The sequence below is a fragment of the Furipterus horrens genome, unplaced genomic scaffold (assembly GCF_987537825.1).
Source record: "Furipterus horrens unplaced genomic scaffold, mFurHor1.1.pri manual_scaffold_3, whole genome shotgun sequence".
In the NCBI taxonomy this organism is placed as follows: domain Eukaryota; kingdom Metazoa; phylum Chordata; class Mammalia; order Chiroptera; family Furipteridae; genus Furipterus; species Furipterus horrens.
The window spans coordinates 186,350,689-186,373,807 of NW_028327173.1; the positions used below are offsets into that span (position 1 = coordinate 186,350,689).

Below are 23,119 nucleotides of genomic sequence, written 5' to 3' on the forward strand. Positions count from 1 at the left end.
CTTTGGTTCACAGGCCAGCACTCAATCCACTGAGCCACAGCAGCCGGGGCTCTAGTTTAACATTTTTATTCCTTTTTGTGGTGTAGGACTTTACAACCAACATTCAAAATTAAAACACCACCATGAAAAAACATGAGGATTATTGTTCAGTTTTAGAAAAGCAAAGACTAAGTAAAATGATAAGATTGTAGCCTAGTGAAGTTTGTGGCCTAGTGGAAATATGAATATCAAGAATATATTACTGTTTCTTAAGTCTTTTCTTTGATCTCATTCATATCAGTAAAGGGTAAATGACAAATTAAAAACTTACTTTATATGAGTCTTTTCAAAAAGATTTTATGTATTTATTTTTAGAGAAAGGGGAAGGGAGGGAGAAAGAGATAGAAACATCGATCAAGGCAACTGGGGACCAAACCCACAACCCAGGCATGTGCCCTGACTGGGAATCGAACTGGCAACCTTTTGCTTTGCAGAAAGATGCTCAACCAACTGAGCCTCACTGGTCAGGGGGCGTATATTTGTGTACATGTGTGCATGTGTGTGTGTGTTTAAAGTATTTCATTTATTTATTTTTGGAGAGGGCGAGGGAGGAAGAGGGGGAGAAATATCAATGTATTGTTGCCTCCCACGTGCCCCCAACTGGCCCACAACACAGGCACGTGCCCTCACTAGGAATCAAACTGGCAACCCTTTGGTTCCCAGGCCAGCGCTCAATCCACTGAGCCACATCAGCCAGGGCAGGCACCTTATGAGTCTTTTACCTTGTATCCTTACTGAGACAAATACTACCAACCTCCAAAAAATGAGAAAAAATGTTTTATACAGTCCATTATCTAGGCAATGAAAGCCCCATTTCCCAAAATTCTCTGGGTTGTAGGGTGGTGGCAGCGAGATCAATAGACTACTTCATATCAGAGAGTGAAAGACACACTCAATTTTAATTTGGCTTTGTGGGTAAGATGAGTGATACCAATGCAAAAATGAGCATAAGTTGTTGTGTGGGGATGTACATCATCCATAATCCTTCCCACCTGGCAATAAAGGTTAAAGATTGGCCACACTCTGACCCATCCCAATTATTTTAAGTAGAGTGAACCCTAGGCCAGTGCATTTTGTCTAATCCTTTAATCTAACCCACTGTCAGCATGGCGATATTAACTTGTTCAAGCATAGAGGCAGAGCAACAACTGCTCCTCTCAATAAATTTCAAGAAGGAACCACTACCATGACCACCACCACCAGCAAAATAAAAACAAAAGATTACCACATTAGCACTCTGGCATACTCATTTGTCCACATGTCCTCTGTCAATCCATTAACCATTATAGAAGTTACTCATGTAATATTCCCTACTCTCTGGTAGACTGCTGTAATGCCCAGCACCCCCTCCAAGAATTCCTGCCCCTTTCTTCAGCTCTCAGCAGTCTCGAATTACACATGCTTTTAAGAAAGATCTTTTTTAGATGAATTCCCAGAGAAGTCCATGCCTCTAAATACTATTTTGACCACTTTTGTAGTCACTCAAGTCACAAGAAAATTTTAACAACTTGAAGGTTCAAAGAAGGATCTAAATGTAGCCTGCCATAGCAAAACTGTTTACTAAATAGAAGCTTAAAGGAAAAAAATAATTATTAGCCATCTTCAAACAAAGCAACTATTTCTCTCCCCCTAACACCTATATTTAAACCTTAATGATTAAAACAAACTAAAAAAGGTACAAATTTGGAATAGAGTTAACTGCCTATCAGTTTTATCCTAAGGCTTCATTGGGCTTAGAAATATATATATATAATTCTCCCCATCCCCACCCAAAATCCACATTAAAAAGAAGAAAAAGTTCTACAAGGCAGGAGGGACAGGTCATCTACTTGTATCCTCCAAAAAATAACCAAGAATATGTCATAACAGGCTCTTCGATCTCTCTCTCTCAGTGTATGTATATGTGTATGTGCAAGAGTGTGAGTGCGTGTGTGTGCGTGCGCACGTACACACCATTTAACAGTCTCCAACATATCTGTTGACGGAAAAGGAATTGTATCAATCAGTTAGTTACCATTCACTGAGTACTGACCAACTAGTTCTCTCAAAGGCTTCTTCCATAATAATTGATTAATTCTTCTCCAGTAAATGGCATGCCTATCTAATTAATGGTATTGACTATAATAGAAAAACCAGAGGGCTCTCTAGCCTAAACCAATAATAACAGAGACTGCAATTTAACATTTAAATCAAGCACAGCTCTTATTTCTTCCTGACCTTTTGTCAGAGGGAAAAAAAGGTGATTGAACAATTTTGTGATGTGCTCTCTAGAGACTATTTCCAGAAAAAGGTTTGCCTTTAATCGTATCACTTACAGTAGTCCATCTCTATATCGCAGTTCACTTATGGTGGCCTCACTGTATCGCGGGATTTTTAAAAATATAATATTTAATTATTTATTGCAGATTTTTTGCTATATCGCGGGATTTTGCGGTACTGTATATGTATGTTGTTAAAGTTACGTAGGTTTAAGAGTGTAGAATATGTTTAAGAACATAAGTAGTGTTTATAAAAGTGTGGAAAAGGTTAATAAGGGAGTGGGAAAGGTTAATAAGGGACTGGGAATGGTTTATAAGTGTGTGGGAAGTTTATAAAGCCTTAAAATATATATAAACACTAAAATAAATGTAAGGTTCCTACTTCACAGATTTTCACCTATCACGGGGGAGGTGGTCTAGAACGTAGTATCTGCGATAAATGAGGGAATACTGTATACCCCACTGACTGCCACAAATACTATCCAAAGCAACCAGGGAAATTTTTTGGCAATGCCAAAACCATAGATTTTATTTGTGCTAGGAAAAAAGAGAATTCCACTGGCTCCCAAATAAAAGCTCACAAATATGTTTACTCATAAGATTCACACAATTTTTTGCATGTGAAATTACATAATTCTTGCTTCTTTGCACTATTTGTCATTTCAGTTCCGTTAGGCTCCTGAAATTCTTTGATTTATTAAAATAACTAGTCTTTACGAGTTCTGAGTAGGATAAATTCTATTAAAGACTGCCAATAGTAGTCAAATAAACAGTAAGGAAAAGAATTTTTTAAATGCTCTAAATCTTCAACAGCTGCATATAACAAGGTAAACTGCATTACTTAAAGCATCTTTATTTGGCAAAACTCTTGGAAACCTTGGCAAGATGAAGGGGCTGCCAACCAAAAGGCCTTCAGCAATCAATGTCTTCTCGTGGGCCTCGGCTTTTGTATGTGGGGACTGGGTAGTGGGGAGATGGTATTATTCCTTCCAGTCTTCACATGAGTATTTATAACTTTTCATGTAAGCAAAGGTGTCTATCCTTCAGAGGAAGAAATATTACTTACTTTCCTTGAAGACACCTGAAAAAAGGGCAAAGCTACTGAAAATAAAATCTCTAAGGAGAACAGGGAAGGTAGAGCAAGAAAGGTTCTGTTGTTCTTCATTAACATCTACCAGGGAGTCTTAGTAAAGCCCAGGCTCCTTGCCAGGAGCCATAGATTAAAGAACTGTCATGTTGTATCACCAGATCTTATCAATTCCGTTTGTTCCCAAGAAGAAATCAGGTGCCTAGTGTTCCTTTCCAGCCCAATGATTATAAACCAGACCATGTCAAGCAGGCCTGCATACACTCCAAAATGTTTTAAGCTTTCTAAGTTCTAAAACTGTATCAGCAAATGGACTAAAAGATGATAAAATCCATGGGTAAAATCTTTTTTTAAAAAAAGATTTTATTTATTTATTTTTAGAGAGGGGAAGGGAGGGAGAAAGAGAGAGAAATTTCAATGTGTGGTTGCCTCTTGTGTGCCCCCCATTGGGGACCTGGCCCACAACCCAGGCATGTGCCCTGACTGGGAATTGAACCAGTGACCCTTTGGTTCGCAGGCTGGCGCTCAGTCCACTGAGCCACATCAGCCAGTGCCCATGGGTAAAATCTTAATTCAGGATTGCTAATACCTGAAACCCCTATGTTTCAGAAATTCCATAAACTCCTTAATATTATATGCAAAACTATGTGTATATGTACATTTTTATGAAATGAATGTTCATAGCTTTCAGACTTTCAAAGAGTCTTGGGACTCAAAGCATTATAAATGGCTGATTTCATAAAGAAGTTAGGTTCTTTATAAAACAGTCTCCTGGAATATTCACTTAAATAATACATACAACAAGGAATTCCTCTGCCACAGGCCTGTATTCAGCTCTTCCTCACCAGCCTATGAAGAGGCTATCACCACTTAATTAGTGCAGTACAGGTGGTAGCATGCCTATGAAGAAGAGGGTATAATCGCAGGCAAGAAACTGAGTCTAGTCCTGTTTCTGCTACTGACTGGATCTGCCATTTCAAACTACTCTAGGCCTCAGTATCATCACATGGCGAAAAAACCTGTCCAACTAAATCCAAAGGTCACTAGAAGCATTAATATAAAAGAAAGTGATTTAGAAGCTGAAGGGCTAAAAATGTGTAACATAAAAGAAACATAAGAAGAAAAAATTAGCCTAAAGTCATAAAACAAGTCATAGCATGGAAATCAAAAGCTGAATTTCTCCCTATTAAAAATGTGCCTTTGCCCTGCATGGAGTGTCATCCTGTACACCAAAAGGTTGTAGGTTTGATTACCAGCGGGGTGCATACCTAGGTTGTGGGTTCATTCCCCAGTAGGGGTGTGTGAGGGCAGCAACCAATTGATGTTTCTCTCTGGTTCTCTCACATGGATTTTCTCTCTCTCTCTCTCTCTCTCTCTCCCCGACGCGCTCTCTCTCTAAAATCAATAAGTATATCCTTGGGTAAAGATTAAAAAAAAAAAGGTGTGTCTTTATATCAGATGAAGTACACATGGGTTGCCAGGCCCCCAAGTCAGATTAATAAGGATTGCATAGAGTTATAAAAAAAGTAAAGTTACAACTTCTCTGGCCTGGAGCACACTTACTAGCGAATTCCTGAACCTCTGCTATACCCATATAATGTCAACACAGAAAGGTTGAATGGTGATGTAATGTCTGAGGCCAGGCCACATAGTCAAGGCCATTTGCCGGGGCTGGGGGCGGGATTCACAGGGTATAAGTCAGCTCTTTTCTCCAGGGAATTAGAATGATTTAATTATCAAGATTTCGGAGCTCTTGACATTAAGTTTAAAAGACCCGTGGTAAAGCAATCCAAGTGCTCAAATACCAGTGCTCAAAACCCTTTCAAGAAAATTTTATTATACTGTTTCATTCCTCTTTCAGCAAGATGTAGGGAGAGGCATTCAATGAATCTAAAGACAGGCATTAGATGAAACTAAAACAAGAGGAGATTTTCTAATTACTACACTGTCCATTTCCAGGCAACACATACCTGTTAGCCTGAAAGACTTACTACCCAGAAGCCTGAGCTGCTCTGCCGGACTCTCATAATCTAGGGCAAGATCCATTTAAAGAATTGTGAAAGAAAGGCAACAAAAGCCGAGCGCTGTCTTACAAATGTGGGCCAGAAGAGCTAGCAGGTGGAAAATTGGCCTTCTTTCTTAACCCTGTTAAGAGACTGGCTCACTGAGTAATGCAGAGGGGAGGGTGAAGCTTGGGAGAAGGAATGTATCCAGTTAGGCTTCAGGGAGAAAATGAAAGACAAAAAATTAATAAAACTAAACTAAAATAAAATAAAATTTCCAAGAATGACAGGAAAGGAAAACCTTTGGGTTCATGCAGGCTTGAGAGAAAGGAATGCTCTTTTACTGCAATATTTCTCACTATATACAGGTAACTTCTATATAACACGGTTGTTAGTTTCCTAACAAATGCCATGTTATGAGAAATGAAGAACTAGTAAAAAGGGGGGGGGGTTAGGTTCCAAAAATTAAAAGATACTATTATATTTTTATAATTAAGAGAAATACTTTATTAAAGAAGTTTTCATCAAAAGTATTACATATTAACATGAATTAAGTAATGTTTTATTTATTATCACTACTAAGCTCTATTAACCAAATGTGTTTTCTTTTTGACAAGATATCCTCATCTCTTAAACTTTCTTCAGCATTATCTTGATTTTTATGTTTTACTTTTTGAAAAAAAACTGTTATTTTAAATTGCTTGCTTTTAGCGGAGAGATCTTTATAAATTTTGTTGTATGGTGCTAAGCACTTTTGAAGTTCTCTCTCAAACTTTGTGCTCCTTTCAGTGCATGGATCTTCATTTAAGAAATATGACTAACTGTTCTGCTAAGTCTAGGCCTTTCTTTACACTTTTTAGAGTAAACTGATATGATGTATGCGCTTAAATGAAAAATTTTAAATGAGTTATCTTTTGCTTTTAAAAGCTTTTATCTGCGAGCCCAGTGTCGCTGGTTCGATTCCCAGCTAGGGCACATTACTAGGTTGCACGTCAGGACCCCAGCTGGGGGCGCAAGTGAGAGGCAACCTCACAGAGAAAATAAATAAATAAATAAATAAATAAATAAAAGCTTTTATCATGTTCAGTATTGTACGGGGATTTCCCTAATTTTGTGTTACATGGGAGTTTTCCCAGATTCTCTAACCGCGTTAGAGCAGTACTGTGTTATAGAAGTACCGTGTTATATTGGGGGTTTCCCCAATCCTTTAATCATGTTAGAGCAAAAGTGTTATAGAAGTACCGTATTATACAGGGGATACCTGTACTCCAAGACTAGAAGGTGGACTGGCTAAAAAAGAGAAAAGTTCAAGGCTTCGGGGGCCTGCTAATTGTTTCTGTTTACATCCTGCCAATCTCATGTCCCTTATGCCACCTTATTTCATGATAGAAGTTATTAAACTTATTAGGGCATGGAATAAAATCTCAAACAGGGTACTGTCTGGAAGTCATGTGAATGTCTACCACACGAGCTGGCACACAGTGGATGCTCAGTAAATATCTGCTTTCTTATTTTAAAAGAGTGTGTGTGGGGGGGGGCATGCAGTTAGGAAAGGTTTAGTAAGAGACAGAAACAAAGACCTTGTCTCCACTCACCTATGAATTAGTAACAGAGCATCAAACTAAACATGAGAGAAAAACATCCTGCTGAAGCACAGAAGTTTCAAATTGGTGGCTCTTGAGCAAAACAGGTAAGGTATAGATGTTTTTATCTATATGAAAAAGTATGAATTTGTTGCAATACTTAAAAATCAGGAAACTTCACATACAAATCTTCACTTCTAGCTTCCCGTGAAAAAAACCCAGAGGCCCTCATGGCAACAATGGGCTAAAGCTGAATCAAAGCTTCAGACAGGAGTCATTTAGATTTAGATGGGGTGGGCTCTCAAGTTGGCTACAGTCCCCACCGTTCCCTATTATCCTTCTAGCCCAATTCACTCTTTTATTTGTTGCTTGCCCTGCAACAGGTAGCATCAAGTCGTAGTTGTATAGTGAAAATAAGTCTCTACCAAAAAAGCTCAAAAATCTGGGTTCTAGTCCTGGCTCAGCTACAAACTTGTACGTGTCTTTACTTGTGTATCTAACCTTCCTGAGCCTCAGTTTTCTCATCTGTAAAAGGAAGGTTTATACAAAATGATCTCTAATAATTCTATAATTAGAATGGGGGAGACAAGAGTAGGCTCAGCTTATTTCACAATTTATTCCCTGAGTCTGATTCCTTGAAATGTTAATTTCATTTTAAGGCTAATGAACTACTTAGTGAACCCAGGACAGTCTAAAATGAAGTATATGCTCTCTGGTACAATGTCTGGAGGTCCATCTGTGTGAACTCTCAGCCAGAAGACTGTCTCAGATAGATAGGTCACTTAGTGCCTTTCTTGACCATGTTCATTCCTATTATGGAAATTTTCAGATTTCTTTCTAGGATAGTTACCCAGCCTATGACTAAATGAAGACTTCCAGAGCACAAGGCCTCAGGCTGTAGGCATTCTCAAAGTGTACAAGAACAAGATCAACTATAAAGACCACTATAAGGAAAGGGTAGGCTTTGGAATTTGAAAGCAGCGAAAAAGATCCTGTCTAGACTAGTGAAAAGCTGTACATGTCAGTCCTGCAGGTCAAATACTATAACCGTGGCAGCAGCTACTTTAGTCAAGTGTGGAAAGTCAGAGCCTATAAATCACCTTTGAAACACGTTCAAGGAATAAGACATGAAGTTTGGCCTCTCGTGCCACACTTAGAAAGTATAAGCTCAGTAGATCAATTTCACTGAAAATTCATTATTTAATTCATCCTCCCTAAGTCCCTAGAAGTTGAGCGGGAAAGTGGTATTTATCAATTCTGATTTATAGTGAGAGAAGCCGTAGGCCCAGGAAGCTAAAACCCACACATTGACTAATGTACTCAAGATTCACTTCAACAAATATTTATTGTACCCTCACTGTGTGCCATGCATTGGAGACAAGACAATGATGAATTAGCTTCACTTTTTAGTCCCCATGGGGTGAACAACACAGGCAAACACAAATCTCTGTATTTCTTATTCCCTAGGTTATATAATTTTGATAATTTATATGGAAAATATAAAAAGACTTTAAAGACTTCAACTCTAAAACGAATCCAAAGTTAGATTCAATGACTTTGCATCTCCTTTATCCATAGAAAACCACTTACCCTAACCAAAAAACTATCTAGTTTGTCAGAGAGGATATACTACCCATAAACTCTTCCCATAGGACAAAAGTCACAAATAACAAATTAGTCAAAACTGAATAGGGACAAATTAAAAGCCATTCAATTTTATCATTGTATAAAACCTGAAAGGCAAAAAACAACATCTTGTCAATGTACATAACCAGTACCATCACAAAATACCTTGTGTGGCTTTGCAAACAGCAATAACTGTCCCAGTGTAACCAGGGGACATGTGGCAATGTCTGGAAGAGATATTACTGCATCTATTAGGAAGAGGCCAGGGCAGGGATGCTACTAACTATCCTATGATGCACAGGACAATTCCACACAATAAAGAATTATCTGACCAAAAACATTGATAGTGCTGAGGTTAAGAAACCATGGTCTAGGTGTTCTACCTATTGGTAAAAGCCTTTATTCTGGGTCTTTTAAGGACTCCATGCAGACAGATTCTCACTACTAATATAGGAATTGAAAGAAAACACAGCATCTATTCTCTTGTATCTCTTTCACCTTTCTCTCAGCCCCTGTGTTTCAGGTAAAAAACCTATATATAACCTGTCACATTTAGTGCCTGCTCTTTGTTGTTCTATTAAATAGGATCTCATACATACATGAGGTTGATAGAAGATGGATAATCAATAAAAGCAAGGAGGAAAGGAAAGAAAGAAGACAGGAAGAGAGGAGGTGCTTCTCTCTTATTATTGCCACAGCTAAATGAAACTAAATCAATCACTCTGCAGAGCAGACAATTACAATGATCTGTTCTATCATGAGTCTGATCATCTCTAGAAACTGCTTCTTCCCACCCAAGAAACAAATTGCCTATAAAAAAATCATTAATTAGCATTGTGGCCTCTCCAAGGAGACAATGTTTATATAACTGAGGCCACCTAGTGGTTTCAAGAGTGGATTGCAACTAAAAAGGCCCAGGACTTCAACGTGAATATAAATTCTGAATTTGGATATATATTCTCTATTTACAAAAGGAGAAATCCCTAACCTGGACAACTTAAAAGGTATTCCCAATTTATTTCACATTCAATGAGCATTTATTGTGCTCCTACTACACATACTAATCTAAGCTATGATGTTGGGGAGTCTTTAGCAACTTCAATCTAAGAAGAAAAGCCTTAGCTACTGCCTTCAAAAAGCAGGGACTTCACAGGTTCTCAAAGAACTGTTTCTTTTATGCCCCACGTCCACAAATAACTTTAAAGAGATAAGTACAGCATGTGAGAATTAAATGTCAAAATTTGACAAGTTGATGGGCCCGAAGAGAACACTAAACACTAGCAGAAGAATAAGGTTTCTCTTTTTCCAATTTAAATGTGAAGCTGCAGTAAGATTTGTTGTGTTTGAGAAGAACAAAAATCTATTTGTTTATTTGATCAATCCTTCTTTATATGTCTTTATTCAGCTTGATTACTCAGACCAGTCCAACTGGTCCACTCACTGACACCCACTTCAGAATTTCTATGGCCAAGACAGTCAGTCAAGAATGCAAGTATGTTTTTAAACTGCCAGCTCTTAAGTCAGTATCAGTATCTCGAGTCCCAGTGAGACTGTGAAATGGCTGGAAACTCACAGCTTGGGTCCTCCTTCCCAGTTGTGATGCTGGCAATAAAAAGAAAAAGTCAGCATCTGGCCTCCTCTCAAACAAAGCCGCTCAGGCCATCTCATCCAAAAAAAAAAAAGATGCCATCCCAAGGGACCATTCAGGATATATGTCTCTTGGATGGTATTAATACTTGGGGTGTTTCATTCATCATTACATTTTATTGATATTTTTAAAAAGTCTCTCTTTTTGGCAGGCTAATTTTCCATGGACTTCCTCTTGTCTTTTGAAATAACACATTCTTAGAATCTTAAAATCTGTTCAGACTTGGCAGTCAGGTTGCTCAGAACCATACTGGGGCCAGCTATGGTTTATGGTGTGTGCCTCGTATTACTCAATGGCAGCTCTGATGTAGAAACTCACTGTGAAGCCAGTACATCCCCAGATGCTTACTGTTTGCCCTCAATTGTTTCTATCTGACATGATGCTGAAGAGAAATGAAGACCAGTACAGAGACAGCAATCTGAGAGGAAGACAAGAGTGGCGGATGCAGGAGGCAGAAGGCACTTACCTGGTCACGGTCTCCTGCAAAACAGCAGCTTTTCATGGTACAAGAGTTGAAGTAACCCTGATTGTCAAACTGGAACACAGGTAGCCGGGAGTGGATGTCATAGAGCACAGGCGGCAGGCGACGCCTCAGGGCCAGGAGCTGTGTCCCGTTGCTATTGAACCGCACACTCATGGCACTCTGAAGTGACAGGTTGCCACCATAGCGCAGGAGAGAACTGGAAGGCAGAAGCATGGGGATCAGGCATGAAACAGGCTGGACAACAGTCTGCAACACACACTGCACTTATTTCTTCCCAACCTGTGCCCAGGTTCCTGTCCAAGCTTGTACAAATGAATCTCGGCAGAAAGGAATTCCTATGCAGTGGGTTTGAAAGTAATCATGAAGACAGGAGTGCCTCCTTGATTACATTTAAAGCAAGTCATTTAACCTGCCAGTTGCCCTCTTCAATCTCCAAACAGTGAATTACTAGTAAATCTTCAGGACAAGGATAACAAGCATCTTGAAAGAAGAGATATATTAAAATGATTCATTATTTTATTTACCCGTGGCAACTACAAAATCAAATAGCTACTCTGTCAAGACCCTGAAAGGTGAGCCATATCAACGCTAATTGGCTAATCATAGATGGTATTTAAGGGACATATTTACCATTTGTATTGGAGACCTAAGAACAATTAGAAAGAATATACTTTATAGTTAAATCTGAATTTTTTTTCAGTAATAACCACTTTATTACTTGTCTTTATTTTTCAGTTTTCATCTGTTCACAGAAAATTTTTATATTCCATGGCATGACTCAGGAATATGTAATAAAGAAAAAATTTCAATTAAATGCAGAGCAAGTAGTTACAACAATTGGAAAAACAAGATGACTTGCTTCCTTTACCACATGTATAACTGAATTCTGCTTTTGGGACTTTACAGTAAGAACTGAGGACATTATTTGTCAGTCATTTCAAAAGCAGTTATTTGGGGCTTGAAAATATATCCAACGAAGAGTCTAAAAAATACTATCAGAAGAGATTTAATATGAAAAGAAAAATAACACTTTTTTTTCCTTTCCTTTTGGTAAGAGAGTGATAGGGAATATTGAGGGAAAGGAGCCTCTGAAATCACAGTGCAAAGGCAGCTGCCCACCTGGGCTGGTCATAAAAACGGTCTGCGCCACCACTAGCCAGTCAGTTTGGTGTCCCCCAAAGTCTTCTCACCAGATGGAGGAATGCTCTGACACTACAGCTATGTGTGGACACAAGTCTTGGGCAAACAGACTTTAATTCGTATGACTGGAATGGCAGGGAAGACAGAATAATCCCTGCAGATAAATGTTCTTATAATGATCCTAAATACAGGCCACAGTCGCTCACATACAAAGAATGAATGATGGGGCTGTTAGAGCCCAGGCATTTCCTTTACAGGGTGCCCTAGCTGCTACAGGCATGGCATGCGGTGTTATCTAAACACTGAGCTCAAAAACAATGAAAGGCTTTCAATCCAAGAACAGCATGGAGTGTGCAAATAAACCATCATCTGTAGGACTGAAGAGGAGTGGGGGTGGAAACAAGACTCAACAAAAAGAAATTCAGCCAGCCCCACCACCCAGAGCAGCAGGGGTCTGCGTCAGCTCAGCCATCCCCAATGGGAAGGCGGGGGCCTCTGACATACACCCCATTAACAGGAACTTCCTCTGAAGATTCTAGTCAGGTCTGTAGGAGTCTGCCCAGGACAGGAATCTAGGCCCATCCCATCCCATCCCATCCCCAAACAAGCTCCTTGACCTATGTTTGCAATCTGGTCACACTACAGGGGTCTCCAGGAGCGTCACTAACTTTTTTTCTTGCCTATGTTTATGGGCTGAGAACTCCTATTTCTCACACAGAGAGGGTAAGTACATAGAAATCTTGCTCCTGGAATGTTTAGGGGTGCTGTCTAAAGAGCAGCAGCTACTGAAACGGAATACTTCATGTTGGGGTACAAAATTCAATTCCTTCCAGAGGATGCAATGACATGAGAAATCCAGAAAGAGAGCTATGTTAACGGTAATTTCTAGGCAGGGGTTCTACAGCTAGCTCCTCCTGGTGAGAATGGTAAGCATGATCTAGTTTATCAGAAAGAAAAGGCTTAGAAGCAGTTGGCCCTCAGTCACAATATAACGTCAAAGATCGTAGTTTACAGGTAATGTGCATGAGAGATCAACTGGGACTTTTTAAAAAATGTAGATTCTCAGAATCCACCCACAAAGATTCTTTTCTTTTCTCTTTTTTTTTTCTTTATTTTCCCTTTAAAAAAAAGATGTAACTAATATATTATCCTTTTAGCAAACCTTCTCTTAGTTTTTATTTACTTTACTTTAAAAATTTTATTGACACTATTACAGACATCCTCCATCCCACCCCACTTTGTCACTCTGCACACAGTCCCTGTCCCAGGCCTTTACCACATTGTTGTCTGTGTCCATGGGCTATGCATATATGCATGTATGTTCCTTGGCTAATCTCTCCCAGTCCCCTTCACCCCTCCCCTCTGAGATCTGTTCCATGTATCCATATCTCTGGCTTTATTTTGTTCATTAGATTCCACATATGAGTGAGATCACATGGTATTTGTCTTTCTCTGATTGGCTTATTTCGCTTAGCATAATATTCTCCAGGTCCATCCATGCTGTCTCAAAGGGTAAGAGGTTCTTCTTTTTTACAGCTGTGTAGTATTCCATTGTGTAAATATACCGCAGCTTTTTCACTCATTTATCTACTGATGGGCACTTGGGCTATTTCCAGATCTTAGCTGTTGTAAATAATGCTGCTATGAACATACAGGTGCATTCTTTCTGATTGGTGTTTTGCCCCAGATATTCTAAATCAGCAATTTTCAACTTTGTTTTCTTTTAAATCCTCACCTGAGGACATGCTTATTGATTTTAGAGAGATGGGAAAGGAGGAAGAGAAACATTGATGCCAGAGAAAAACACTGATTGGTTGCCTCTCCTATGCGCCCTGACAGAGGACCAGACCCACAACCTACGCATGTAACTTGACTGAAAACGAACCTGTGACCTCTGGTTTATAAGACAATGCTCCAATCAACTGAGCCACACTGGCCAGGGAAATTTCCAACCTTTTTTCATCTCATGGCACACATAAACTAATTACTAAAATTCTGTGGCACACCAAAAAATGTATTTTTCTACCAATCTGACAAAAAAAAAAAGGTATAACTTTGATTTACAAAAAAAAGGTGTAATTACCTACCATTTATGCTCCAAAGTGACTTTTTTGAAAGTATATTTTATTGATTATATTGTTACAATAGTTCCAATTTTTCCCCCTTTGCTCCCCTCTGCCCAGCACTCCCCCCACCCCCCACAGTAATCCCACCCCCCCCAGTCCATGCCCAAGGGTCGTGCATACAAGTGTTCTCTGGCTTCAACCTTTCCTATATTATTCTTTTTTAAAAATAATTAATTTTTTATAACAATAAAAAATAACAACCCCCACCCCCCCAGACTTAAGACTTTTATAATTTTATAAAGGACAATGCACGAAGGTCTTGTGTTCCTCTAGCTGCTTCAAGCTGGGCATGGTCATCGTCTTACTTACCCTTGGGTCTAGAAATCCCTAATGAGAGTGGGGGTGTGGAGGGGAGGGTGGTCTTCCCACATGGGGAAGGATCTTGCAGACTCCAGGTCAGTTGGCTGTCCCTGGACCTAAGTGAGTTTTTAAAAATCAGGTGCCTATATTTGTATATAAGGATTTCTGGTAGCAAGAATTAACCAATCAGACACTACCTTATTATGTTACATGACCAACAGTATACAGCTTTATTATATAACCTATATATTTATCGTTTAAGACAGGGCATTCACAATGGAGGGCTATTGTTATATTGGCTGTTGCCATTTTTTAAATTTGACAATCTAAGGGAAAAGAGATCAGTGGCCCTGACTAAATAGTCAGGTATTGCATGTTTTAAAAATTCTTGCAGCACACCAGTTGAAAATCACTGTTCTAATTTAATATGGGAAGTGGGCCCAAGAATCTGAATTTAACAAGCAACCCAAATTAATTCTGATGAATGTGACATTCAAACCATATCTTGAGAAGCATGATTCCATTTTGGAATTCTGTGGAAGAGGAAGAGAGGGAGTTGGGGAGAAGGCCAAGTGGAGAGAAAGAAGATTACAGACTCAATGAAAAGCCAACCACACTACATGACACTTTTTACAGCCCCATGTCTATTAACAGAGAGATCTCTAATTTCTTTTAAGATTAGAGTTCCAGTCCACCAACAATGCCTGAAATAGTGTTTTCCTGTGCTCCACACATTCCCTGAGGAGAAGCTATTTCTCATTTCCTCTTAAGAGAACTGAGGATACTTGTATATAACAAGAATGCCTCGATCCTGACTTGCTTTCGGGGCTCTGATCTTGATAACAGAGATGCCGCTATCTCTACTCCTTCAGAGAAATGGCCATCATTGTACACCCAAAAAGATAAGCAGTATATTGAAAGGACTAACAAGTTAAAATGAGTTCAAATCAAAATAAAACTATAAAAAAAATCAAAGCAATAATCTATTCCCAACCTATCTTCAACCAAGGCTTTTCATAAAATGCATTAAATGGGATAGGAAATGATCCAAGGGTCTGCATGCAGAAGTCCCAGGGTGAAAAGCAAGAAAACCCTGACCATCAGGAAGGTATTTTTCACTGGTGTAGTTTCCTGGTTTTTTGCCCCCTTCCACTCCCCCAATACTCAATTAGGTAAAAAGATCATTTTTTAAAAGCACTGGCCAAGGCCAAGGCCTTGAAACAGAAGAGAAACAAGCTGATGCTGTTCCCAAGGGAAGTGACTGGGCGTATCCTATCCAGCAGAACAAAACAGAGCATCCATTAAGGGTCCTAGATCGGGCTCCACAAACCTAGATTTTCAAAGTCCATCATTAAGTCAGTCATCTGATGGTACTAATAAGATTTTACAAAGCCCACTGGCATGGATATTCTCCTCATTCCTATATGGAAGTTTCTTAAGACCTGTGAAATGCTTGGAGACATGGCACTCTATTCCAAATCACAGACACCAGAGCTAGTATCATAACAACTAGAGAGGCAAAATCAAGGTCAACAGGAGCGGGAAAATCTCCTCTCCAGCTTCTACTTTAGGACAAGGTGATAATTTTGTATTTCCTAGAACACAACCCATAGGAGGAGAAATCCTAGATGACATTAGAATTAGGTAAAAAGGGAACGAGTTTAGGGAGTCTCAGCCCGTATCAGTTCCATTCAAGTGCGTTCAGGGTTCCAATATTCCCTATCCCTTTCTTTTATACAAGAAGAAACTGGGCTTTCTTTTTTTTTTTCTAATACATATCTTAAATTTAGACCCTTCTCTAGAGGAAACCAGAACTGTTGGAGAACTGCTGTGAAAAAGACATATTGTGATCTGGGACTGAACACTTACTTCCCCAGAACATGACTCACTGCCAATCCCTCTGGCTTGAAATATAGACATAGGTTCAGTGTACATGATACAATTTCCTTCCCTTTTTGAACACCCAGAAATTTAAGTTTGACTGAGGTCTGCTGAGGCCTTGACTAAATTTCTGAGAAAGAGATCTTTATATAATCAAACAGCATATCCAGTCCCTTCACAAAGCAAACATGGCCGACAGGCCCATCACCTTCCAGAACAGGGACATGCCAGAGTTAAAAGACCTAGAGTCCAAGTTTTTAATCAAACAGCATATCCAGTCTCTTCACGAAGCAAACATGGCCGACAGGCCCATCACCTTCCAGAACAGGGACATGCCAGAGTTAAAAGACCTAGAGTTCAAGTTTTTGCCTTTGTCCCAAAGATACCAAAAGCCATGCAGAACTAACCAAGATCTCAAAATGAATGAAGAGGCAGTGCCATAACGGATTTGTTTTAGAATGCTTATGAATTTTCTGTAGAAATAGGAACTCAACATTTAGCATTTCAGTTAGCAAAACACCCCTTCACTCCAAGCTGCAGAAAATATAAGTTTCATAAGCAACCATTTAAATCTTCATCTTAAAACAATTCCTGGTTCTACCTTCTGAAAGATGTTACATAGCATCAGTCTTGACCTCACAGGGTATAAAACTGGGGAGGAAGAGTATAACGAATGGTGCTTGGCAGGAGGAAGAAAAGAGCAAGAGGAAAGAGGGAGATGCTAGTTACTACAGCAACAGTTAACACTGCAGAAGAAGCGGGTGGGTATATATATGCAGGTAAACAGCCCCTGATGAAAGGGGAAGAAACTGGGGTGAGTGTGCTCACTATTAGGGTACAAGGTCACAAAGCTAAAGAAATGTTAAAGAAGAAAGAGGCAAATTCTGGAAAAAATCCAAAGCAGAAGATGATCTGAAAAAAAAATCGCCAATTGGTACCTTCTATTAAGAACTCTTTTACAAAAACAAGAGAGAAGGGGAACACAAAGGAAAACCGAGAGAAGGCCACACTGCTGACTGATAAGACATGATTACAGGAAGACAGCCTGTTTCATACAGGAGCTGCTGAGAATGTGTCCAAAAACCAAAGTCACTTCTAGTTGGCAGTAAATAAATGTCTCAGAATAATGGCTTTGAAACTTCTCTATAGTAATCATTTAAGTACATTTTATACTTCATCTCAATACACCTACACTTATTTAGCACAAATTCATTATACAATACTTACCACCTACTGTATGTGATGCATTGATTTTCTATTCTATATTTGTTATATAATAAATACTTGTGACATCTAAACTGATTTCATAACCCACTGGATTACTGAAAGAGCTTCCTACCTTGTCTCCTTGCTTACACTCTTGGTCTCATGCTTCAGTTTATCTTGAACAAAACAGCCAGGGGGATGCTGAGCCATAGTCAGATCACATCATTACTTTGCGGAAAATCCTACAGTGGCTCCTCCATTTCAACCAGAGTAAAAACTAAATTCCTTACATGCCAGTAAGACCTTAGACAATCCCTTCCTCTTCTCATCCCTCATGTCTCTGACTCTACCTCCCAGAGCCCACCCTGCTCTGCTTCAATGACATGATGCCTCCCTACTGCTCCAAGAACACATCAGGTATGCTTCTGCTTCAGGGCCTTTGCACTTGCAGATTCCTGCAGCCCAGATGTTCCTCCCCAGACATGAGCGTGAATCATCCACTTACCTCTTAATTCCTGATACCCTAGGCAAAAATACAACTTCCCCAATACTCCCAGTCTCCCTTGCCTGCTTTATTTTTCTCTACTGTATGAATTGCCATCTTACATATCACATACCTGCATGTATTTTATTTCTTCTTTGTCCTTTCCCACTAGACTATAAGCATTTTTATTTTTTCCTTTTGTATCCCAAATGCTTAAATAGTGCTAAACACATAACAGGAATTCAATAAATAGCTGTTGAATTTGTGATTTAATGGATCATGACCAGCAGTTTGAAAAACCCTGACTTAGAATATTTAACAAAATAACAAACCAAAAATAAGGCTCCACCAAGGTTCATATGGCTCTTGACATCTGTCTGCCCACAAAACCTAATCTTGAGAGACAAACAGCAGACCAGCATAAAATCAGAGAAACAGCAGAAGGCCTGACACTCAGTTTGATTCACCATCTCCTTCCAAAGCACCCACAGATAAACGGCAAAGTTGTATGATTAAAACAAAGAAAAATTCCAAACACAAAGTATTTTATGCAGAATCCAGAAACATTAGCAATGTTCTTGGAAAATCATCCATACATGGGTAAATTCATGGGTAAAAGAAGCCAAGAGTATTGAGAATTTACGAAAAGTCCCTATCTAAAATATGTGACTAACAATAGATAAAATATTAAGTAGTCAAAACTGTGATTGCAAAATAAAAGACTCAAACTATGACTTCACTGAAGGAATTGTAACTCTGTAGATACCCTGAAGTAGAGAGTGGGGGTAACATTATTCTCATCTCACAATGCAAGAAACCAGGGTCCTACACAGTTACATGGCTTGGCCCTGACTACACGATGGATAAGCAGCAGAAACAGGACCAACAAGCTTTTTCTGCTTCTGGGTTTAAGAAAGTTCGACAGAACAGACCACGGAGATGGATTATTCCACCCAGCAAAGAGAAGAGCATCAGATGACAATGCATCAGGGCCAGAAGGATTCAGCTAAGTCATTCACTTCACACACGTCCCTGTAGTTCAGTAACTCATTTATCCATGCAGGCATTTAATGGGTAAACACTTACTGACTACCTGCTAACCACTCTAGGTAGTGCTAGACACATGGATTCAAGGATGAAATAAGATGAAGAAACCCTCATGAGTAATGAGGGACAAGGGAATCGTCAAGTTTCTTTCTCCAACATGAACAGTGTTTTTAATAGGGGAACATGTGCTGTGAGAGACATAGGAAGAGTATCTACCTTCCACCTGGGAGACAGGAGTGGGAGTGGTCATGTCTTCCTAGAAGAAAAATCTAAGCTGGCTCTTAACAGAGAGAGTCAAGAGAGTTGACTAAAAGTCTTACCTGGCAAAAGAAACAAGATAAATCTGAACACTCATTACCCGCAGGGGAAGGGGCAGGGCACAAGACCTGGAAGAGGCAGTCAGAGGGACTTTAGCCTCATTAACACTTTTAAAAAGAGAACATAATTATGCATTACTTGTACTTTTTAACTTTTTATTTTGAAATAATTGTAGATTCAGAGGAAATTGCAAAGAAATGTACAAGAAGGCCCTTTGCACCTTTACCTAGCCTCTCCCAATATTCGTCGGCAGCCGTCCGTCTCAAGAGACGATGGTGTAGCTTCTTAAGAGTCTATCTGCACCGCTGAGAATGGCTGTGCAGTCCGACTCGGGAGTGACACGGTATCTGTCTCCTCCCGTGTTGAATCGACATCTTGCGATGACGCTGGAGTGTCCTCTCCAGTGAAGCTGAAGCTACAGAGCCTGGGCAGGGTGATATGGAGGGTCTGCTGTTGCCCATGCAGCAGACCCCCCCTCTCTTCGCAGCTGAAGGGTTCAAGGGAAAGACGGAGTCAATACAGCTTGGCTTCAGGTGCGCCGCAGGAGTTGCCGGTGTTGACTACAACGTCAAACCGCCTTAGGGACTCCGGCTCCGGATTTTCTGTCGGGGTTTACTCCCTTAGCCTTTCCCCTGAAGAGGTATGCCGCAAGGCAGCGGAGGTTTTTTGGAGTCAGAGTTTTCCTTCTCTGATGTGCCCTGACTGGAAGATCGAACCAGCGACACTTAGCTCGCAGGCCGACGCTCAATCCACTGAGCCAAACCAGCCAGGGTCTCTCCCAATATTACCACTTGCATAACTATAGTTCACTATCAAAACCACTTATAATGCACTCATTTGTGTGTGTGGGGGGGCTCTATGCAATTGTATCATGTGCATGTAATCATCATCATAATTAAGATACTTATTTACCATCACACCAAGACTCCCTCATGCTACCCTCTTATAGCCACATCTACCCTCTCTACTCCTATCCCTAACACCTGGCAACCACTAATCTGTTCTCCACCTTTATGATTGTTATTCCATGAATGTTATATAAATGGACCATGAAGTATGTATCCTCTTGAGATTGGCTTATTCACAAAGCATAATTCCCTAAGGTTCATCCAAATTGTTGTATGTATCAATAGCTAAAGGATTTTTATTGCTAAGTAGTATTCAATGGTAGAAATGTACCACTGTTTATTTAAACTGCTCACCCATTGAAAGACATGTGGGTAGTTTCCAGCTCTTAGCTATTTTGAATATAAAGCTACTATAAACATTCATGTACAAGTTTTTATGTGAAAATAAAGTTTCATCTCTCTTGCATAAATGCCTAAGAGTGCAACTGCTGGGTCATATAGTAAATTCACTTAAAAAAAATTTTCTCACCCGAGAATATTTTCTAAAAATAGATTTGAGAGAGAGGAAAGGGGCAGGGAGAGAAACACTGACTGGTTGCCTCCCTTATGAGCCCTGACTGGGGATCAAATCTGCAACATAGGTGTGTGCCCCAACTGGGGACTGAACCCACAACTTTTTGGTGTATGGGATGATGGTCCAACCAATTTGAGTCACCTGGCCAGGGTAGTTAAGTTCATTTTTAATTTATAAAGGTACTACCAAACTATTTTCCAGAGAGGCTGTATTATTTATAACATTCCCACCAGCAGAGTTTGAGTGATTCAATTTCTCCATATCTTTACCAGCACTACTTGTATTTTAAAAAAGCTAAACTAAAATGTTCATCAACAAAATGTGGCACAGCCATATAATAAACAATGATTCAGCCAAAAAAGGAATGATGTACTGATATATGCTGCAATGCACATAAATCTTCAGAACATTATGCTAAGTAAAAGAAGCCAGGTAAAAGTTCACATGATATATGAAAAATCCAGAACAGGTAACTAAATCCACAGAAACAGATCAATGACAGCCAGGAGCTAGAGAGTGGGGAGAAGTATCCTGGGAAGTAATGGCTTAATGAATACAGGTTTTATTTTGGGATGATGAAAATGTTTAGAAACTAGAGGCAGTAGTTTCACAACATTGTGAACATACTCCTACTTTAAAATGGTTAATTTTATGTTACATTAATTTTACTTCAATTAAAAAAAGAATTACTTTCAGAGATATATATTAAAATATTTACAGAGGAACTAATATATTACATGGAAATTGATTTAAAATAATTGGGAAGGTCACAGATGAGAAATAAATGAAATTAGATTGTTTATGGATTAATTATTGAAGCTGGGTCTATGGTAGAGTTCATTTCCCTACTCTACTTCTAATACATATGTAAAATTTTTGTCCTATAAAATTTTTTAAAATGAAAGAAGATATGCTTTTAAAGTAAGAAAGTCCAGGGGACTCCAACGGGCCCACGAGGAGGACTGGGAATCCCCATTGCCTGCACTCCTACAGGCCCCTGAGTTGGTCCGGGAGTTGCCTCTCCCCTCTCCCCTCCTCCCCACTTCCCCCTTCAAAAAATAAATAAATAAAATAAGTAAGTAAGTAAGGCCTTTTGATTTAGGGATTTGATATCACCTTCTCCTGAATAACAAGGCTTGGGGAGTTTTAAAGGAAGGATAAGTACATGGTTCTGGAATACCTATCCACTTACCAAACATTACCCAGATGTTCTGGTCCAAAGCTAAGTTTCTTGCTATAAAAGGCACATTTGTGCTTGATAAGAAGGAATAGGTAAACTACAGGCTAAAGACAAAGAAAGACCCTGGGTCCGAAAGAACATAGTAGCAATTTCAACAAGGACCTCTGAATAACCACAGCTTCCATCCTGCATGATAACCAAAGTTGCTAAATCACCTAGATGTTTTAAAATGGCAGATTCACAGGTCCCCCCAACCCATATCAACAATTCCATCTCTGGGTCTGTGCTTCAGGAAGGAGCACTTTAACAAGTTTCCCAGGTGATTCTCTCTCTCTCTCTTTTTTAATTCTAGAATTAAAAAATATATATCTATATTTTATTTTTATCCTCACCCAAGGATGTGCCCATTAATTTTGGAGAGAGATGGGAAGAAGAGAAAAGAAACATTGATGTGAGGGAGCAACATCCATCAGTTGCCTCTTGTACCAAACCCACAACCTAGACATATGCCCCAGACAGGTAAAGAACCTGCGAACTTCCAGTTTAGCAGATGACACTCCAACCAACTGAGCCACACAGGCCAGGGCTACCCAGGTGATTCTGATACCAGAAATCCTGCTGAATTAATTCCAGCGGACAAAGCTGATTTTAGAGCTCCACCTTGTGGCCTAAAAGCTAGAAAGTAATTTGCCAGAATCCCTGGTTTCCCCACCTATCTAACTGATAAGCTTTCAAAGTCTACCAAGAACCCTTACAACCTCCTCTAGGGGTTTATTCCTTAGAGACATTTTGATCCATGCCATTACAATAAGGAAATTATAGGTTCAGAAAACATTACTGAAAGATAGTTTTGAAAATATAAACTATTTTGGGACGAGTAAAACACTGCGCATTCATTCAATTTTTATGTGAGAGTTCATAACATTCTAACTACTATGCTAGGCACTAGAGATCGAAGATTAATAAAACATGGCCCTGTCCTTAAAAATCCACAGAAAGTCCTGGTCAGGTAGCTCAGCTGATTATAAAATAGTCGCAATACACCAAGGTTGTAGGTTCGATCCCAGGTCAGGGCACATACAAGAATCAACCAATGAATGCACAAATAAGTGGAACAACAAATCGATGTTTCTCTCTTCCTCTCTCTAAAAATAAATTTTTAAAAATCCACAGAAAAACATGACAAGTAATAGTATAGATCAGGACAAGTGCCTCCTTTCTAAGAAGCAATTCCTGGGCACTGGGAAGGAAATCAAGGACATAACACTAAGTCTAGCTGGATAGAAG

The 23,119-nt window shown here is 39.4% G+C and overlaps 1 protein-coding gene across 2 annotated transcripts in view; it reads right to left on the reverse strand.

Annotated features, from left to right (window-relative positions):
• The window catches only part of DCAF5 (DDB1 and CUL4 associated factor 5), a 93,978-nt gene that overhangs the window by 33,083 nt on the left and 37,776 nt on the right, over positions 1-23,119 (reverse strand). For both annotated transcript variants that reach the window (XM_090271037.1, XM_090271038.1), the window contains exon 6: positions 10,711-10,924. In XM_090271037.1, the coding sequence (XP_090127163.1) occupies positions 10,711-10,924 (214 nt within the window). The remainder of the gene's footprint in view (positions 1-10,710; positions 10,925-23,119) is intronic.